This window comes from Canis lupus, chromosome 7 (genome assembly GCF_048164855.1).
Source record: "Canis lupus baileyi chromosome 7, mCanLup2.hap1, whole genome shotgun sequence".
Classification (NCBI taxonomy): domain Eukaryota; kingdom Metazoa; phylum Chordata; class Mammalia; order Carnivora; family Canidae; genus Canis; species Canis lupus.
In genome coordinates this window covers 18367042-18388834 of record NC_132844.1, presented here as the reverse complement: position 1 = coordinate 18388834, position 21793 = coordinate 18367042, and the positions used below count along the sequence as shown (strand labels likewise).

Genomic DNA, 21793 nt, shown 5'->3' with positions numbered 1-21793 from the left:
TGTACCACATATTGTTAGCCCAGGAAAAGATCAAAATTCAAAATACGGTTTCTACTGAATGCCTATCACTTTCACACTATCATAGTATCATAAAGTTGAAAAATCTTAAGTTGAACCATCTCATATCTGGTACCATCTGTATTTTGTTGAGGAATTTTTACATCAATATTCGTTTGGGATAATGGTTTAATTATGTCTTTGCTTTGGTGTTAAGGTAATGCTGACCTCAGAATTAAAAAGTATTCCCTCCTCTTTAATGTTTTGGATAGTTTGAGAAGAATTGGTTTAATTCTTCTTTAATGTATATTGATAGAACTCACCTATGAAACCTTTGGGTCCAGGGCTTTTCCTTGTTGGGAGATTTTTGATTAGTGATTTACTTTGCTTGCTAGTTATAAGTCCATTCTATTTATTTCTTCATGGTTTAGTGTTGGTAGCTTTGGGCCTTCTAGGAATTTGTATATTTCAATATGGTTGTCCAATTTTTTGCCTTATATTTTTTCATAGTACTCTCTGATCATTATTTCTGTAGAATTATTAGTAATGTCCCCACTTGTCTTTCTGATTTTAGTACTTTGTATCTTCTTTCCTTTTTCTTAGCCCATCTGGCTAGAGGTTTGTTAGTTTTGATGATTTCTTCAAAGAACCAACCTTTGTTTTCATTGATTTTTCTGTTTCTTAATTCCCTATTTCACTTATCTGTGCTCTATAAGTTCCTTCCTTCTAGAAGTCTTACTACTTTTTTCTTCTTGTACTAATTCCTTAAGTTGTAAAGTTAGGTGGTGGTTTTGAGATCATTCTTGTTTTTTAGATGTAAGCATTTATGGCTGTCAGTTTATCCCCTTAGCTAGTATCACCTCGTCCATATCCAGTTTTGATATGTCATGTTTGTTTTATTTTTTTCTAAGTGTTTAGAAAACACTTGGCTTATGATTTCTTTTTTGATCTACTGTTGTTTAATCCTTTAGTCTTTAATATAGTATATTAAATATAGACTTGAGAGGATTTATTTTTTAATGTTAAATCTTATTCTTCATTCCTGGAATAAACCCCATTTGTTGATAATTTATTATCTTGTTTATATAATAGTATATCCTGTTTGCTAATCTTTTTTAAAAGATTTGTCTATGTCCATGTTCAGCTTGTAGATTGGTCTGCAATTTTTCTTTTCTTATCTGTCTTTTTGTTATTAAAGTAGTGCTGGTGAAGTGCTCAGTTAGGTGTCTAGCATTTGGTTTTGGCTTAAATCATGATCTCACAGTCATGAGATCCAGCCTCACATTAGGCTTCATACTCAGTGTGGAATCTGCTTGATATTCTCTTCCTTTCCCTATGCCCCTCCCTTCACTTACACTTGTACTCTCTTTCTAATAAATAATTAAAATGTTAAAAAAAACAAAAATAAAAAGGCTAGCCTGATAAAACTAGTTAAAACTTCCCTCTTTTTTTCTGGAAGAGGTTAAGTAGAGTTGGTGGTATTTCATATTCTGTATTTGATAGAATTCTCCAGTGAAACCATTTTGGCCTGGCGGTTTCTTACTTCATTTAAATTCAAGTTCATTAATAGGACTATCCATGTTATCTATTTCTTCTTGAGTGAGTTTGGTCCTTTTTTAGTTTTTAAAGAACTGGTCAGTATCATCATATTTGTCAGTTTTATGTACAAAAATTTGTTTATATTATGCCTCCATTACGCTTTTAAAATATATGAGGTCTTTATATTCTGAATGTTTTACCTCTTTCATCTGTGCTTTTAATAGTTTTTTTTCCCTCTCTCTCTCTCTCTCTTTTTTTTTTTTTTTTAATTTTGTCAAGTGTATCTAATATTACTGATCCTTTCAGGAAACCAATACTTGGTTTCATTATCTGGAAAAATATTAATTGCTGTGGAATTATATCTTACAAATGTCAGTTGAAGTTCTTGATAGTATTGTTCAGGTCTTTTCTATGCTTGCCAGTTGTCTACTTGTTCTATCAATTATTGATAAAACAGTGTTGATGTCTTCAAGTGTAATTGTGGACTTAATCTGTTTCCCCTCCCAGGTCTGCCATTTTTTTTGTTTTCTATATTTTGAAGGTCTTTTGTTAAGTACATGAACATTGAGAACTGCTATATCATTTGGATGGAGTCCTTTATTATGAAGTATCCCTTATTTTTTTTTTAAAGATTTTATTTATTTATTCATGGGAGACACAGAAAGAGAGAACCAGAGACATAGGCAGAGGGAGAAGCAGGCTCCATGTAGGGAGCCCGATATGGGACTCGGTCCCAGGACTCCAGGATCACGCCCTGAGCTGAAGGTAGACGCTTAACTGCTGAGCCACCCATGCCTGTCTGAAATATCCCTTATTAGTGCCGGAAATATTCTTTGTTCTAAGGTCTTCCTCGATGTTAATATAACAACTCAAGCTCTCTTTAATTAGTGTTTACCTGGTAAATCTTTTTTTTTGTTCTTTCTTAACCCATCTATGTCTTCATACTTAAGTTGTGTTCAAGGAAATCAGTCTGATCAGGTCTTGCTTTTTTTAAACCAATTTGAAAATTTTGTCCTTAAAATGGTATGCTTAGACTGTTTGTACTCAGTGTGATATAGGATTAGATGGATTGCAGTCTGTCATTTGCCACTCCCTATTTATTCCATTTCTTTGTTCCCCTCTTTTTTTTTCTGTGTTCTTTGGATTAATTGAATAATTTTTATGATTCATATGCTCTTCACTATTTGCTTCTTTTTTCTTTTTTTAGTTGTTGACATAAGGTTTACCAAGTACACCTTTATATGATCAGTCCACTTGCAAATAATACATACTTTGTATATAGTATAAGGACCTCATCACAATATATTCCAAATTTTTCCGTCCCATATCTTTTGCTATTGTCATAACTGTCACATAAGACACTGTACATTATTACTCTTTTTCTTATAGATCAGAGGTTGGCTAACATCTTCTTTAAAGGACCAGCCATATTTTTGGTTTTGCAGGCCACATTGTCTATTACAACTACCCAACTCAGCCATTAAATGTAAAAGTGGCCATATGTAAACAAATGTATAGAAAACTTACAGAGGAGAAGATTTGGCTTGTGTGCCATAGTTTGTTGATGACAGCTTTAAACAATCATTCAAAAAAAAAAGTAAAATAAACAATCATTCATCTTATAAATAATTAAAAGACAAATGTTAATTTTATCTTTTATATTTCCAGTGTTCTTATAATACTAATCTGCTTGTGAGGAATTCTTTCAAGTGTTGTTTATATTGTTTTGAATGATGTTTCTTCTGCTATAGAATTCTCAGTGGGCAGATTTAAGAGGTTTTTGTGTTCTTATGGAACTTTAAAAATGTTACTCTATTATCTTCGATCCTGGTTTCTGATAAGTATACTATAATTTTTACAAATCTTTTCATATCTTTTCTGAATGTTTCTGTCTTCTTGCATTGACTTAAAATGTTTTTTTCTTCGTTTTTTATTTTTAGCAGTTTAAAGATTTGTATATGTTGGTTTTGGTATTTATCCTAGGTATTCTGAGCTTCTTGAATTTGTCGTTTTGTCTGTCATCTGCTTTAGATAATTCTTAGCAATTACTTTACATGTATACCTTCTGCCTCTTCAGAGTTTACAATGAGATGAATGGTAGAATGTTGATGTTTATCCTAGAAATGTTGGATGTTTTGTTTTAAACTTTATTATTATATTTTAATTATTATAATTTTTGTGACTTGCTTGAATTTACTCTCCTTAGCTCTGTTCATTCTGTTCATGAGTTTGTTGAAGGTATTCTTCATCTTTTAACATGTTTTTCATACCCAAATTTCTTATTCTTTTTATTGAGGTACAACTAACATACAACAGTATGTTGTATTGTATACAACATCAGTGTTGTATTGATATCAAGTGCTCAACATACTTGTTCAACATATGTGGCTTAGTGCTACTATAAGTGTAGTCACCATCTGTCACCATACAATGTTATTACAATATTATTGATGACATTCCCTATGCTATACCTTTCATCTCTCTGACTTATTTATTCCTTAGCTGTAAGTTTGTACTTCTTAATATCCTTTATCCATTTCACCCATCCCCCCACCGTTCTCCCTTCAGGCAGCTACCAATTTGTTCTTCATATTTATGGGTCTGTTTCTGCTTTGTTTTTTGTTTGTTTTATTTTTTAGGTTCCACATATAAATGAAATACCATGATATTTGTGTCCCTGACTTATTTCACTTAATACGCTCTGGGTCCATCTATGTTTTTCAAATGGCAAGACTTCATTCTTTTTATGGCTAAGTAATATTCCATTGTGTGTGTGTACGTATATACATGTATTTAGACACACCACATCATATTTAGCAATTCATCTATGGAAGGGTACTTGGTCTGCCTCTATATTTTGGCTATTGTAAATAATGGTGCATATATCTTTTTGAATTAGTGTTTTCATTTTCTGTAGAAAAAAATAAGTGTTTTCATTTCCAGTAGTAGAATTACTGGATCATAAGGTCTTTTTCTTCCTTCCTTTCTGAACGCTTTCAAGATCTATCTATCTATCATCTATCTATCTATCTATCTATCTATCTATCTATCTATCTACCATCTCTTTATCTGTGTGAGAGTGTGAGCATGCATGAATGTGGAGAGGAGATGGAGGGAGAGGGAGAACAGACTGCCAACTGAGCAGGGATCCCAATGTGGGGCTTGATCTCAGGACCCTGAGATCGTGACCTGAGCCAAAGGCAGACACTTAACCACCTGGTGCCCCCGATCATAAGGTATTTCTATTTTTAGTTTTTTGAGGAACCTCTATACTGTTTTTTGCACAGTGGCTGCACCTATTTACAGTCTTTCCAACATTGTATAAGGGTTTCTTTTTTCCCATATTCTTGCCAAGACTTGTTATTTGCTGTCTTTTTTATTCTAGCCATACTAACAGATACAAGATAATATTTCATTTTGGTTTTGATTTGCATTTCCCTGATGATCAGTGGTGTTGAACATCTTTTCATGTGATTATTGGTCGTCTGTATGTCCTCTTTGGAAAAAATATTCAAGACTTCTGCCCAGGATCCCTGGGTGGCGCAGCGGTTTGGCGCCTGCCTTTGGCCCAGGGCGCGATCCTGGAGACCCGGGATCGAATCCCACATCGGGCTCCCAGTGCATGGAGCCTGCTTCTCCCTCTGCCTGTGCCTCTCTGCCTCTCTCTCTCTCTGTGACTATCATGAATAAATAAATAAAATCTTTAAAAAAAAAAAAAAAAAAGACTTCTGCCCATTTTTAAATCAAATTATTTTTTGTTTTTTCTTTTTTTATTGGTGATACTGGTGTTAAGTTATATGATATGACATATGATTTATAGATACCTTCTCCCATTCAGTAGGTTGCCTTTTCATTTTGTTCATGGATTCCTTTGCTGGGCAAAGCTTTTTATTTTGGGATAGTCCCAATAGTTTATTTTTGCTTTTGTTTCCCTTGTCAAAGGAGACAAAACTAGGAAAATTTTGCTAAGACCATTGTCAAAAGACATTACTGTTTTCTTCTAGGGAGATATTGAGTTGCAGGTCTCACACTTAGGTCTTTAATCCCTTTTGAGTTTATTTTTTTTGTATATTGGGAGAAAGTTGTCCAGTTTCACTTCTTTGCATGTAGCTGTAGAGCTTTACCAGAACCCTTTATTGACAAGTCTATCTTTATCCCATTGTATATCCTTGTTTCCTTTGTTATAGACTAATTGACTATGGGTTTAGTTCTGAGCCCTCTGTTCTGTTCCATTGATTTATGTTTCTTATTTTTTATCCAATACAATACGGTTTTGATTACTACATCTTTGTGTAGTGTACCTTGAAATCTGGGATTGTGATACCTTCAACTTTACTCCTTTTAAAAAAAAATTACTTATTAGAGAGAGAGAGAGAGAGAGAGAGAGAGATCACAGAGGCAGAGGCAGAGAAAGAGGAGAAGCCAACTTCCCGCTGAGCAGAGAGCCTAATGCAGGACTCCCAGGGCCCTGAGATCATGATCTGAGCCAAAGGCAGACACTTGACTGACTGAGCCACCTAGGTGACCCAACTTTATTCTTCTTTCACAGGATTGCTTTGACTGAGGTCTAGTGGTTCTATACAAATTTTAGGATTATTTGTTTCAGTTCTGTGAAAAGTGCTGTTGGTATTTTGATAGAGCTTGCATTGAGTCTATAGATTACTTTTGTTAATATGGACATTTCAACAGTATTTTTCCAAACCATGAATATGGAACATTTTTCCATTTATTAGTGTTCTTTAATTTTTTTCATCAGTGTTTTATAGTTTTCAGAGTATAATTTTTTTTACCTTCTTTATTAAGTTTATTCTCAGATATTTTATTATTTTTGGTGTGATTGTAAATGAAGCTGTTTTCTTTATTTCTCTTATACTTTGTCAGTAATGTATAGATAATGCAACAGATTTCTTTTTATTAATTTTGTATCTTGCAACTTTACTGAATTCATTGATCAGTTCTTAGTAGTTTTTCGGTGGAGTCTTTAGGGTGTTCTATATATAGTATCATGTCATTTGCAAATAGTGACAATTTTACTTCTTTACCAATTTGGATAACTTCTATTTCTTGTCTGATTACTGCAATTAGGACTTCAGTACTATATTGAATAAAGATAGAGTGGACATCCTTGCTTCATTCCTGAAAAAGGAAACACTTTCAATCTTTCACCATTGACTGTGGTGTTAATTGTGGGGTTTTACTATGTGATTTTTATTATCTTGAATTATGTTACCTCAAAACCCATTTTGTTGAGAGTCTTTATCACAAATGGGTGTATGTTTATGTCATTTGCTATTTTTGCATCGATTGAGCTTATCATATGGTTTTTATCCTTTCTCTTGTTATTGTGATATATCACATTGATTGTTTTGCACATATTGAAACACCCTTGCATCCCTAGAATAATCCTACTTGATTGTGGTGAATGATCCTTTTAGTATATTGTTGAATTCTGTTTGCTGGTATTTTGTTGAGGATTTTATATCTACATGTTAATCAGAAATACTGGTCTCCAGTTTTCTTTCCATGTATTGTCTTTGTCTAGTTTTGGTATTAGTCTAATGATGGCCTCATAGAATTAATTTGTTAATTTTCCTTCTGTTTTGGGGAATAGTTTGATAAGAGTAAACATTAACTCTTCTTTAAATGTTTGGTAGAATTCACTTGTAAATCTGTTGGGTTTGAACGTTTATTTGTTGGGAGCTTTTTTATAACCAGTTCAATTTTATTACTAGTCATTGGCCTATTCAAATTTTCTATTTCATCCTGATTCAGTTTTGGAAGATTATGTATTTCTAGGAATTAATCCTTTTCTCCTAGGTTATCCCAATTTTATGGATGTGCAAGTGGTGGGGAAGGGGAGAGGAAAGGAAGAATCTTAAGCAGGCCCCATGCCCAGTGCAGAACCCCAAGTGGGACTTAATCTCATGACCCTGATATGACCTGTACCAAAATCAAGTTGGGTACTTAACCCACTGAGCCACCAAGCTGCCTCTTGCACCAATTTGTTGAAACATATTTTTTCATTATATTCTTTTATAAATCTTCACATTTCTGTGGTATTGGTGGTTATTTCTCCTTCATTTCTGATTTTATTTATTTGAGTCCTCTTTTTTTTTTTTTTTCCTTGATGAATCTGGCCAAAATTTTATCAATTTTGTTTTTCTTTTCAAGGAAGCAGTCCTGATTTCATTGATCTTTTTTTCTTTTTTTCTGTTTGGTGGTCTTTATTTACTTATCTATCTATCTATCATCTATCTATCTCTGTTTCTGCTCTGAACTTTATTATTGTCTTTGGACTATGTTTGTTCTTTTTCTAGCTCTTTTAGGCCTGGGTTTGGTAATTTGAAATTTTTTCTTGTTTCTTGAGACAGGCCTGTATTGCCATAACTTCTCTCTTAGAGCTTAACTGCTTTTTATGTGTCCCAAAGATTTTGGATAGTATATTTTAATTTTCATTATCTCTAAGTGCTTTTTAATTTTCTTTTTGATTTCATGATTGACTTACTCACTGCTTAGTAGCATGTTGTTTGGCCTTGCTGTATTTATGATCTTTACAGATTTTTTTCTTGTAATTGACTTCTAGTTTCACATTATCATGGCAAAAAGATCCTATATATGATCTTAATCTTCTTAAATTTATTGACACTTGTTTTGTGTCCTAACATATTATGTGTCTTGGAGAATGTTCGATGTGCATTTGGAAAGAATGTATTTTTTTCTGTTTTTGAATAGAATGTTCTGAATACATCTGTTAATTTCCATCTTATCTAATGTGTCATTCGGAGCTACTTTTTCCTTGGTATTTTTCTCTCTGGATTGTCTTTCCATTGATGTAAGTGGGGGTATAAACACCTCTACTATTATTATAATACTGTCAATTTCTCCATTGCTGTCAATGGTTGCTTTATATATTTAGGTGTTTCTATTTTGGGTGTATAGATATGTACAATTGTTATATCTTCTTGTTGGATTGACCCCTTTATTATTATGTAATGCCCTTTTTTGTCTCTTGCTACAGTCTTTGTTTTAAAGTTTATTCTGTCCCATTAGTATTGATAACAAAGTTTGTTGTTGTTGTTGGATGGTCTAGGTTTTCCAGGTCTCCTTCTTTTCAGAATGTGTGTATCTTTAGGTCTGAAGTGAATGTTTTTTGGGCAGGATATAGATGGGTCTTGTTCTGTTAGCCATTCAGTAGCCCTGTGTCTTTTAAGAGCATTTAGTCCATTTATATTTAATATTGATAGGTATGTACTTAATGCTTTTTTGGTTGTTTTAGCTTTTCTCTGTATCTTTCTTTTAATTTCGTTTGATGGTTTTATTTAGTGTTATGCTTGGATTCTGTGTGTGTGTCTCTGTGTATCCATGTATAGGTTTTTGATTTTTGGTTTCCATTAATTTATATATAATGTGCATACCAGTCTTGGTTCATGATTGCTTAAGTTCAAACACATTCTGAATAGTACTAAATATATATATTATGTTTTCTTAGTTTGTATATGCTTCAAGTGACTTTTGTAGGTATAATTGATCTTACTGCTTTTATGTCTTAACTTCCATACTGGCTTTATAAGTAATTCATTTACTTCCTTTACCGTATGTGTGCTTTTACCTGTGAATTTTTTTCTTTTATAATTTTCTTACTTGTACTTATGGTTTCTTTTGATATGAAGAATTCTGTTTATCATGTAAGGCTGGTTTAGTGGTGATGAACTCCTTTAACTTTTGTTTGGGAAGCTACTTCTTTTCCCTTTCCTTTTCCTTTTTCTTTTCCCTTTCCTTTTCCTTTTCCTTTTTCTTTTTCTTTTCCTTTTTCTTTTCCTTTTTCTTTTATTAATATTTTATTTACTCATCAGAGACACAGAGAGAGAAGCAGAGACATAGACAGAGGGAGAAGTAGGCTCCCTTTGGGGAGCCCGATGCAGGACTCAGTCCCAGGATCATGACCTGAACCAAATGCAGATGCTCAATCACTGAGCCACTCAGACATCCTATTTCTATTCTGAATGATAAACTTGCTGGGCATTCTTGGTAGCAAATTTTATGTTTTGTTTTGTTTTATTCCCCGCCCCCCTTTCATCCTTTTGAATATATCATGCCACTTTCTTCTGACCTTTACAGTTTCTGCTGAGAAATCAGCTAATAGCCTTAGGGAGTTTTCCTTGTATATAACTTTTTCTTTACTCTTGCTGATTTTAAAATTCTTTTTATCGTTATGTTTTGCCATTTTACTTACTATGTGTCTTAGTGTGGACCTTGGGTTCATCTTGTTGGTGCCTGTGTGTGCTTCCTGGATCTGATGTCCATTTCCTTTCCCAGATTAGAAGTTTTCAGCTTTACTTTTTCAGATTTTCTCCTGCCTTCTCTCTTTCCTTTTTATGTTTTCCCTATAATGTGGATGTTACTACACTTGATGATGAGTTTCTTTAATCATCTTCTCCTCTTCCTCCTCCTCCTCTTCCTCTTCTTTCCTTCCTTCCTTCCTTCCTTCCTTCCTTTCTTCCTTCCTTCCTTCTTCCTCCTCCTCCTCCTCCTCCTCCTCTTCCTCCTCGTCCTCTTCCTCCTCTTCTTTTCATTAACCTCTTTCTCTCTTTGCTGTTCAGCTTGGATGCTTCCTCCCATTACCCTGTCTTCCAGATCACTGATCTGTTCTTCTACATCCTTTAATCTTCTGTGTATTGTCTCTGGCTTTTTGTTTTGTTTCATAATCTAAGCAATTGAGTTCTTTATCTCTAACTGGCTCTTCTTTTATACATCTCTTTGTTGAAGTTCTGAGTTCATTCATTCTATTTTCAAGTCCAGTGACTATCTTTATGATCATTACTTTGAATTGTCTGTCAGGCATATTTGCTTATCTCAGTTTCATTTAATTCTTTTGCTATGATTTGTTTCATTTGGGACATATTTCTCCATGTCCTCATTTTGTCTAACTCTGTGTTTGTGTCCATGTATTAGGGAGATCATTTATGTCTCCTGCTTTTTTAAAAGTAATGGCCTGTAGAAGAGGTCCTGTGGTACCCTGTCAATCCTCCCTGGTCACCAGAAACAGGTACACCTGGGGTGTCTCCTCTGTAGGCGGTGTGTGCCCTAATGTTGTGGTGGAACTGCTTTTGTGTTCAGCTCAGCCAACTGCAGTGACCCATTGTAGGCACACTAGGCAGTTTGTGCAATTGAGAAGTCTATTTGAGGCCTTGGCAGGCTAGTAGGTGGGTAGGGTCAGCAATCAGGCTGTTTGCCCTTAGCCTTTCTGCCACAGCTGTGGGATACCAAACAGCAAACGTTCTTTCTGTTCAGCCAGTAAAGAGGCTTTGATGCTGGAACTTTGGGCATTCTAGTGTAGGATTATCTTCCCCTTTCCCCAGGGCAGGAATCACTTTTGAGTGATGCTGGTCCCTGCTGGGGTTGCTTGAGGGTTATGGTGGGGCAGGAACCACTTTGGTGGAATGCCTGACAGGGCGGTAGGAGGGTTGGATGGTAGGTCTGCAGGTGAATGTGGGGACAGAGCACATAGTACTAGCAAGATAGGTAGAGAGTGTTAGTACTGGCTCCTGCAAGTGTCCGACTACCTAGGATGGGAGAGGGCAAGAGAAATGACACCTTACCAATACTTTTGTTTCGAAAGAAGTCTTCTGATGATTCCCCCCTCGCCCCCTCCCCCTGGCATATGTTCTAAGATTACTGAATAAATCTCCTTCATGTATACCCCAGGCACTTTTCAGACTGCTGTTGTGCTGTGTCTCTGGTTGAGTTAATAATTATGCTGGATTTTTAAAGGCAGGACTCTGTTCCCTATTGTTATCTGACCCTGTTGAAGTTAATCCCAGCTGATTTTTAAAGTATGCGAAGTTAAGTCTTGCTGATATAAAGTTCCTAAAGTTAAGTCCCATTGGTTTTCAAGGCTTGATGTTATGGGAACTCATCTTCCCAGTGCATTCCCCAGTGTCCTGCGTGCTGGTGTAGGGTTTAATCCTCTTCCTTTTCTTTAGTTGTGGTATAAGTCCTGTTTGTGGTTAATCTCACCTGGCGTTTTGATTCCTAATTGTGCCTCCACCTCTTCTATCCTTTTTGATGTGACTACCTGTCTGTGATTTAACTGTGGAAAGTCTTCTCTGCCAGTCTTCAGATTATTTTCATATATTTTACATATATGTGGCTATAATCTTGGGAGGAGGTGAGTTTGGGATCATCCTACATATCTTTCCTGAATTTCTATTTGATTCTTAGTTTTCATCTCAGCTGATCTACATATGATGGCTCTCTTTTCCATTAGACCTTTTAATGTTTTAATCATAATAATTTTATACTCATTGTTTAATTATTTCTGTTTCATATCTTAGTCTAGTTCTTTTGACTGCTTTGGCTCTTGACAGTTATTTTTTTCTTGCTTTTTTATATGCCTGGTGCTTTTTGTTGAACATAGGTTATCTTATATAGTGACAATAGTATTCATGTCTAGAACTGGGCTTGCCTTTCTTCTAAATCTTTAGTTTGGAATAATGTTTGATATGTTAGAAAGAAACAGTAAATTATATGAGAAGCTATTATAAACTTTGCGGAGTTAAATGCATCCTACTTTATTTGTCATTGTCTTTTTATTTCCTTGTAATTATGTGGGGGTCTTATTTTATTCATTCTCTGTACTTTTTAAAACATAACTTTTAGAGAATGAACTGAACTTATATCCAATTTACAAATGGAAATTTAAGTAAAATAAAAAATACCTATCAAATAATGGAATGGGAACTTGATTCTCTAGGTCTGATTTCATGTCTTGTGTTCTTAACTATTATCTGTCTAGATTCATTATTTGACTACATTGGAAGAAAACATAATTGAGTTTCATTTATATTGAAGGCCCTGTGATATGTGCTTTGGAGGGACAACATAATCAATAGGACATCTGTATTTAATAAAATGCTAGGGGTGCCTGGGTGGCTCAGTTGGTTAAGTGTCTGACTTTTGGTTTCAGTTCTGGTTGCGATCTCAAAGGTCATGAGATCAAGCCCCACATCAGGCTCTGAGCTCAGTAGGGAGTCTGCTTGAAAACTATCTCCCTCTGCCCCACCCCCTGCTTGGCACACACTCTCTGTCTCTCAAATAGATATATCTTAAAAAAATAAAAAATAAACTGCTAATATTCTAAGAATAGACCTTAAAGAATAGTTCTTGTCACTAAACAGTTGAAATAGTAGAAATACACAGTAATCATATTTGTAAATGATACTTAGTTTATGTGTTTAGGGAAAGTTTTCTGGTTGCTGTGATGATTCGTTACCTCTGTAAGTGGTCCAACCCTCCTCATGAGGAGGACCATCATCATTGGCTTATTTCACAGGCCATTACTTACTCGGAACTCATGAGTCATATAGTTCAAGAGACACTGTACAAAGATAAATTAGACTGTGGAACACAGTATGGGGATAGAATTAGACATGTGGAAAGGATAATTTGATACAATAAAAATCTGAAAGAAAATGAGGAACAAAGAACATTCTTCTTAAGCCTTAGTATATAACTTCAACGAGGAAAATGAAGAAGAAAAATCAGTAGGGAAGAATGAAATGGTTAGAGTATCAGGAGAATCAATAATCTAGCAATGCTGTCCAATAGAACTTTCTTGATAATGAAAATGTTCTATATCTGTGCTGTTCAATACAGTAGAAAATACTCGTCACTTTAAAGCTAGAGAATTTCCCAAGTGTTTTCAACCTGGGACTTAATCCACAGTTTTGAGAATTGGTTTACTTCTGCCAACTCTTTTGGGCAGACTGATTTCCTTGCTCATTTACTTCTCTTCTTCATGATTTTGCCTCAATTTGGACAAGTAATTCCTTACTCTCCAGCTCTTTGACTTTAAGTTTTTTGTAATCCATATTTTATTTAATAAGTTTTTTTCATTGGAAATGTTCTGTGTAGCCTAATCTATTACTAGAAACAGGAATCTTTTGTATTTCATGGAAGAATGCTATGCCTACAATTTTCCTAGGCTTCACGGCATTTTCTTTCTTTTGTATATTCTTCCTTTACTATTTTGTCTCAACTTTGTTTTCTTCATTTATTTCTTGCAGGATTTTTTAATAATTTCCATGTTGAGAATATTTTGATTGTGACTTTTCACTGATAGTGTTCTTTTTATAAGCTAGGCTGGTAGGCAGCTTAGATGTTTGATCCATTGTTTCCAGACACTTTCTTACCAGCATTTTTCTCTATATGGTGGACTCCCTTCGTGGCTAGCCATAAGCTTCCCTAAAGCATCTGATGTATTTTAGATTATTTTTTCTACTTCTTGTGTTCTTATTGCTATTTTTATTTTCAGAGTAGATAGATGATACAGACATCTCTTTCTGTAAACTTTGATGACAGTTCTGTTTTATTTCTCTAGATGGGGCTGCTCTGTACATTGCTGGTTCTACTATAAAGTTTAAAGCTTATAATTTAGTTCTCTGCCGGTTTCTAATCTTGCACTTCTGTATTTCCACATGCTTCTCTTTTGGTACCATTGTATTTATCTCTATGCCTTGAAGAGTATTTTGATTGATTTAGAAATAAGTAGCATTTTATTAATGGCCTCTCATTTCTTTATATATTAGTGAGGCTTTGAATTAGTTGATTTCCAATATTCCTTCAAAGTTAGTGTTTTTTTTTTTTTGCAGGCTTATGTTTCTAAAACTTATTTTGTAATATATCATTTCAAAAGTAAGTAAGTAATACAAGGAGAAACTAATTTTTTTCTTGAATTTTCGTAATTGTGCCAAATGGTAAGTATCCATAGTATCTTCCAGTATGTAAATGGATAAACTGTGGTACATTTGTGCAATGAGATATTATGCAGCAGTAAAAAGAATGCTCTATAAATTCATAAAAAGACACAAATGAACCTTAATTAAGATGGCTGACTGAAAGAGTTACTGTGTGATTCCACCTATGTAACCTTGTGGAAAAGACAAAGCAATAGAGATATTGAAAAGATCAGTTATTATCCAGGGAATTGAGAGGGAGAGGAAGGAGGGATGAATAGATGCCAAAAGATTCTGAGGTTGGTAAAACTATTCTGCATAATACTGTAATGGTGGGCACATATGCTTTTGTCAGAAGCCATACAACTGTACATCATAAAGAGTGAACCCTAATGTAAATTGTGGACTTTGCTTAATAATGTATCAATATTGGTTCAAGTGTGGCAAATATACTACATTACTGCAAGATATTAATAACAGGAACCCTGTATGTGAGTTGGAGAGGGGTGTAGGAGGAGAATATATGGAAACTACTTTCTGTGTAATTTTTCTGTAAACCTAAACTTATTCTGGAAAGTAGAACCTATTAACTAAAATATATTCATACCTGATAAAAAAATTCACAAATATGACTATATAAAGTAAATAACCATACATAGTATCTAAGTAAGAAAACAACTCATATGATAATGTATTTCTTTTCTATTATTAACAATTTGATCTTTATTCTACCTTTTTAAAAACTTTTTTTAGAATACCTCTAGTTACTCCTGTTCCTATATTTATTTTTCTTTTTGGCCTTTTCTATTAGGTGTACTAGCCCTATCTTGGTACCCACCTGGTACAAATGATGAGAATGGAGAAAATACTGATGACTTGGTACCAACTATTTTGGATAAAGCTCATAAATATAATCTGAAGGTATTTAATTTTATATTTTTTTGAGATATCATTGGCATATGACATATTCAGTTTCAGGTATTCAACATAATGATTTGATATGTTTATTTTGTGAAAGGATCATCACAAAAACCTAGTTAACATTCATCATCACATTTTTACAAATTATTTTTTCTTGTGATACAAATTTTTAAGATCTATTCTTACTGGCTTTTAAATGTATAATACCATGTTAATTATAGTCACCATGCTATACATTATATACCTAGGTATATTTTTATTTTATAACTGGAAATCTGTACCTTTTAACCATCTTCACTCATTTCACCCTCTACCCCCTCTCACCTTAGAACATCTGTTCTCTGTTTCTATGAGGTTGTTGTTGTTTTGTTTTTAATTCTACATTTAAGTGAGATCATACGATATCTGTCTTTATCTGACAGACTTATTTGTAGCATAATGAACTCAAGGTCCATCTACGTTGTAACAAATGACAAGATTTCCTTCTTTTTGTAGTAAAATAACATTCACCTTGTCTATATAAATTTTCTTCATTAATGGACATTTAGGTTATTTTCATTTCTTGGCTGTTGTAAATATAGGCACACCTTGTTTGTGGTGCCTAGCTTTTTGTGCTTTGCAGATACTATATTTTTTTAAAAAATTGACATTTTGTGGCAAGGCTGCATATAGCATATATATATCAGCACTATATTCCAACAGTATTTGCTTCATGTTTTGCATCACATTTTGGTAATTCTTACAGTATTCCAAACTTTTTCATTATATTGGTTAAGGTGATTTGCGATGAGTGATTATGACTTGTTGAAAGATCAAATGATGGCTAGTGCTTTTTAGCATTAAAATATTTTTTAATTAAGACGCATACATTGTTTTTTTAGACCTAATACCATTGTAAACTTAGACTACAGTGTAGTGTAAGCATAACTTTTTTATGCACTGGGAAGCCAAAAAAAATTCATTTGGCTCACTTTTTTTTTGCCATATTCATTTTATTATGATGGTCTGGAACCAAACCCGTAATGTCTCTGAAGCATGGTTGTAAGGATACAGTAAGCATAGGTATTTTTTCAAGCTTGTTTTTGTTTCCTTTGGATAAATACCAGAAAGGAGATTACTGGATCATATGGTAGTTTTATTTTTAATTTTTTAAAAAACTTCCATAAAGTTTTCTATAGTGGCCTCATCAATTTATATTCCCACCAATAGTGCACAAGTGTTCCCTTGTCTCTACATCCTCTCCAACACTTATTATTTCTTAAAGATTGATTTATTTTAGGGAGGAAGGGGCTTGCACATGAGCAGGGCAAGGGGCAAAGGGAAAGAAAGAGAATCTCAAGCAGATTCCACACTGAGTGCAGAGCCTAACACGGGCTTGATCCCACAACTCTGAGATCGTGACCTCAGCTGAAACCAAGTGTTGGATGCTCAACTGACTGAGCCATCCAGGTGCCCAACATTTGTTATTTCTTATATTTTTGATAATAGCCATACTAACAGGTGTGTCTCATTGTGATTTGATTTGCATTTCCCTGATAATAAGTGATGATAAGCTCTTTTTTATGTACCTGTTAACCATCTGGATATATTCTTAGGAAAGATAGTCTAAACTACTGCCCCTTTTTAAATTGGATTGTACTTCCTTTTTTTTTTTTTTTTTAAGGATTTTATTTATTTGAGCAGGGGGAGGTATAGAGAGAGAGGGAGAAGCAGACTCCCCACTGAGCAGAGAGCCCCATGTGGGACTTGATCCCATGATTCTGAGATCATGACTTGAGCCAAAAGGAGACACTTAACTGACTGAGCCAACCAGATGACCCTGGGTTGTACTTTTTAAATTGATTTTGGATATTAAACCCTTATTAAATATGTACTATGTAAATATTTTCTCCCATTTGCTATTTGCCTTTCACTTTGCTGTGCAGAAGCTTTTTAGTTTGATGTAATCCCACTTGTTTACTTTTGCTTTTGTCTTTCCTTTATGGTGTCAGATCCAAAAAACCATCACTAAGACCTGTGTGAAGGAGTTTACCACCCGTGTTGTCTTCCAGAAGTTTTATACTTTCTAGACTTATGTTTTAGATTTTAATCCATTTTTAAAAAGATTTTACTTATCGAGAGCATGAGCAGAGTGAGGTGCAGAGAGAGAGAGAGAGGGAGAAGCAGACTTCCTGCTGAGCAGAAAACCTGATGAGGGGCTCCATCCCAGGACCCTTAGATCATGACCTGAGCTGAAGGCAGATGCTTAACCAACTGAGCTACCCAGGTGTCCCAATTTTAATCCATTTTGAGTTACTTTTGTATATGGTATAATTTAGTGATTCAGTTTTTCTTTTTTTGCTTGTAGCTGTAGTTTTCCCAACACAGTTTATTTGCAGAGACTGGCCTTTCCCCATTGTGTGTTCTTGGCTCCATTGTTGAAGATTGATTAACCGTATCTGCATGTGGTTTTTGGGGGAGAGGAAGGCTTTCGATTCTGTTTGTTCTATTGATCTGTGTCTAGTTTGTTTGTTTTGTTTTGTTTTGTTTTTGCCAGTACCCTACTGTTTGGATTACTATAGTTTTATAATACAATTTGAAATCAAGGACATTGATGCTTCCAGGTTTGTTTTTCTTTCTCAAGATTGCTTTGGTTCTCTCTAGTGGTTCCATTACAAATTTTAGGATTTGCTCCATTTCTGTTGAAAATGCCATTGGAATATTCATAGGGATTGTATTGAATCTATACATTACTTTGTGTAGTATGGACATTTTAACAGTTCTGTTGCACGGAATGTCTTTCCATTTGATTTTCTTGCCTTTCTTTCACTAATGTCTTATACTTTTCAGCATCCAGATCTTTTGCCTTTTTGGTTAAATTTATTCTGTGGTATTTTATTATTTTTGATGCAACTATAAATGGGATCTTCTTAGCTTTTCTTTCTGATAGTTCATTACTATTGAATAAAAATACCATATTTCTGTATACTGATTTTGTATTCTGCAACTTTACTAAATTTTGTTTATTCTAACAGTTTTTTGATGAAGTTTGAGTTTTCTATGTCATATATCATCTGTAAATAATGATAGTTTTGCTTCTTCCTTCCTAATTTGCATTCTTTTATTTCTTTTTCTTTCATTGTTGCTCTGGTAGGGAATTCCATTACTCTGTTGGATAAAAAGTGGTGAGAGTGGGCATCCTTGTCTTATTTGTGATCTTAGAGGAAAATAATTCAGCATTTCTCCATTAGGTATGATGTTAGCTGGGGGCTTGTTCTATACAGCCTTTATGATGTTGGGTACATTTCCTCTATACCCACTTTGTTGAACCTTTTATCATAAATGGATGTTGAATTTTGTCAAATGTTTTTTTTTTTCTCCATCTATTGATGATATTCTTTTTATTTATTAATGTTGTGTTTCACATTGACTGATTTGCTGATGAAATAACTCTTGTGTTCCTGTAATAAACCCCATTTAATCATGGTGTGTTATCTTTTTCATGTGTTGTTGTATTCAGTTTAATATTTTGTTGAAAATTTTTGCATCTATGTCCCTCATGATTGTGGGTTGCTGCACTGATACTGGAGTTTATGGTTAGATTGTGTCTCAGCCTGTCGTATCCATTTCAACATGGGGTTTTCTCTTGTTAGCCTGATTGTATAGAAGTAGCTCAGCTACTTTTTGGATTTCTTACAGAGGAAATTACTCTGTACTTAGTTGTATTTGTACTCTTGTACTTATTTGGTATTTTCATGGGAGGAAATGAATTAAGGTCCTCCTATGTCACCATCTTAAGCTGGACCCTCTGAAGATATTTCATTTTATTATCAAGCTACTCATAAGTTAATTATTTTGGACATGAGGATATTAGTTTCTGGAATATTTATTTTTATTAAAAGTATGTGAAAATATGAATGAGAATCTTTTCCAATACTGTATTTTTTGTAAAAAAAATCCTATCATGAATTCCAAAACTTGTACACATTATAATTTATTAAAGATCCATTACTATTTTATATGCATATATTACCTTCATTTACATATTATTTACTTAGAAAAGGATTGAAATGTTCTTTTATGAAGATAATATAGTAAGTAGATTTATATTCTTAACTCTAGATATCAAAGATATACTAAAAATAAGTGTTAACTGTGTGAAATTAAGTATTTATAAAGTAGTTGGAAAACAAACTGCTGCTCAAAAATTTGTCACAATCTGGTAATTTAAACTGTATTTAATACGTATACCCTCTACACACACATATCTACTTACATATAAAAGCAGGTGAAAGTCTGAAGACAGGTGTAAGACGAAGTAGTAGTAGTAGTAGTAGTAGTAATAGTATTTTTTATTTTTTATTTTTTTAGATTTTGGTTTTTTTTTATTTATTCATAGAAACACAGAGAGAGAGAGAGAGGGAGAGAGAGAGAGAGGCAGAGACACAGGCAGAGGAAAAAGTAGACTCCATGCAGGAAGCCTGATGTGAGACACGATCCTGGGTCTCCAGGATCACACCCCAGGCTGCAGGCGGCACTAAACTGCTGCGCCACCGGGGCTGCCCACAGTAGTAGCATTAAAGTCTGTTACAAATGGATATTTTTTCACAGTGTAAGATTTTATTTCTTATGGAAATCAATGAATCATGGAAACAAATGATGTTTTAAAGGATTTCAGTAGCACCGCAAAGGAAAATTTTATACTAAATAGCAAGACAATACCATTGTTTTTATTTATACACAGATACTTTTCAAAAATTGGATATGTAGTAGGTGGCAACATCAATCTTAATAAATTCACAAGAAATATAACCATAGATTCTGTATTATTTGACCATATTCAGTATAATGAAACAATAAAAGGCCAAATGAACCATTTAAAAGTTATCAAATAAAAAAATTAATTGTAAAATTCTAGTTAAAATACTACTTGAAAAGAAAAATCAAGAGCGAAATTTAAGATATAAAAATAGCCCTGATAAGGATCCCTGGGTGGCGCAGCGGTTTGGCGCCTGCCTTTGGCCCAGGGCGCGATCCTGGAGACCCGGGATCGAGTCCCACGTCGGGCTCCCGGTGCATGGAGCCTGCTTCTCCCTCTGCCTGTGTCTCTGCCTCTCTCTCTCTCTCTCTCTCTCTGTGACTATCATAAATAAATAAAAATTTAAAATAAATAAATAAATAAATAAAATAAAATAAAAATAGCCCTGATAAAATTACTGCATTACCAATACTACTGGGATATTGATAATAAAGGGGAAGAGGAATTAATAAGGATGAAGCAAGCAATTAAATAGAATACAAAACCTTCAAAACAGTATCCTGGATAAATCCATCATTTTTTTCACTTACAACTAAAAAAGTCACTGGTGAGATTTAAAAAGGAAAAAAAAAAAAAAAAAGAAACTATAAGCCAAATATTAAAATACCCCATACAGAAGAGAGTTTAGATTTTATATCACCATATTTAAACTGTATGAGAAATGGGCTATCTTCTTATAAAATACAAAAAAAAAAATTATGTGCAGAAAGAAATTTAAATAATCTAAATTAATTGTGTCCTATAAAATTCTAAAAGTTTATTGAATCTTCCCATAGCATCAGATTTCACCTGGCACTTCTAGTCAACCTTTGAGAAACAGTGGATTCTTATGATACTGAAATACAATAAGAAGTTTCCGTATTGTCTACTACTGCATAACAAATTACCCTAAAATTCTGCAGTTTAAAGCAACAAGCCTGTATTATGGAATACATTGTCTAAAAGCTGAGAATCTGCAAGTGGCTTACCCTGGTGAGTCTGGTTCAGGCTCTCCCAAGAGGTTATAGGCAATCTCTTTACTGGTACTGCAGTTATCTGAAGGCTATAGATACTTCCAAGCTTCCTCATGTGAAGGTTAACAGGTGTCCATTCCTTTCAGCTATTGAAATGGGAGTTTTGGTTCTTTTAAGCCTCTCCACAGCTACCTGAGTCTCCTTAGGACATGGAAGCTAGTTTCCTCATAGTGAATGATCTGGGACAGAATCCAGTGGAGAAGCTGCCGTGTTTTCTTGACCTAATCTTACAAGTGGCTCACTTTTGCCCTGTTCTATTGGTTTCCAACCAAACAAGTATAGCATGAGAGAGATTTATATCCTGGGGTGCCTGGGTGGCTCCTTTAGTTAAGTGTCTCCTTCAGCTTGGGTCATGATGTCAGGGTCCTGGGATGGAGTTCCAAGTTGGGCTCTCTGCTCAGTTGGGAGTCTGCTTCTCCCTCTCCCTCCCCACCCCACCGCACCAGTGCTTGCTCTCTCTCTCTCAAATAAATAAGTAATCTTAAAAAAAAGATTATAGACTGATCTTACTAAGGAAAATATATGCAAAATTTCTGAAGAATACTTAGGTAAGAAGCATTTATTAGTAAGAATCTAAGAATAGTTTTAAGAGTATAAAATCTGCATCTGTATCTCAGCATTCAGTCCTAGCTCAACCACTTACAAGAACTATGTAACTCTTATGCCTCAGTTCTCTCATTTCTCAAATGGAAGAAGTAAGAAACTGTACTTTACAGTGAGGTAATATTTGAAAAGTACTCAATGTCATACATAGCACTATATAAGTGTTAAGTAAAACTTAATTATTTGCT

At 34.2% G+C, this 21793-nt stretch overlaps 1 protein-coding gene across 8 annotated transcripts in view; it reads left to right on the top strand.

Moving 5' to 3' along the window:
* MANEA (mannosidase endo-alpha) overlaps window positions 1-21793 on the top strand; it is a 73169-nt gene that overhangs the window by 27214 nt on the left and 24162 nt on the right. For all 8 annotated transcript variants that reach the window (XM_072832039.1, XM_072832033.1, XM_072832038.1 and 5 more), the window contains one exon: window positions 15082-15191. In XM_072832039.1, coding sequence (XP_072688140.1) covers window positions 15082-15191 — 110 coding nt within the window. The remainder of the gene's footprint in view (window positions 1-15081; window positions 15192-21793) is intronic.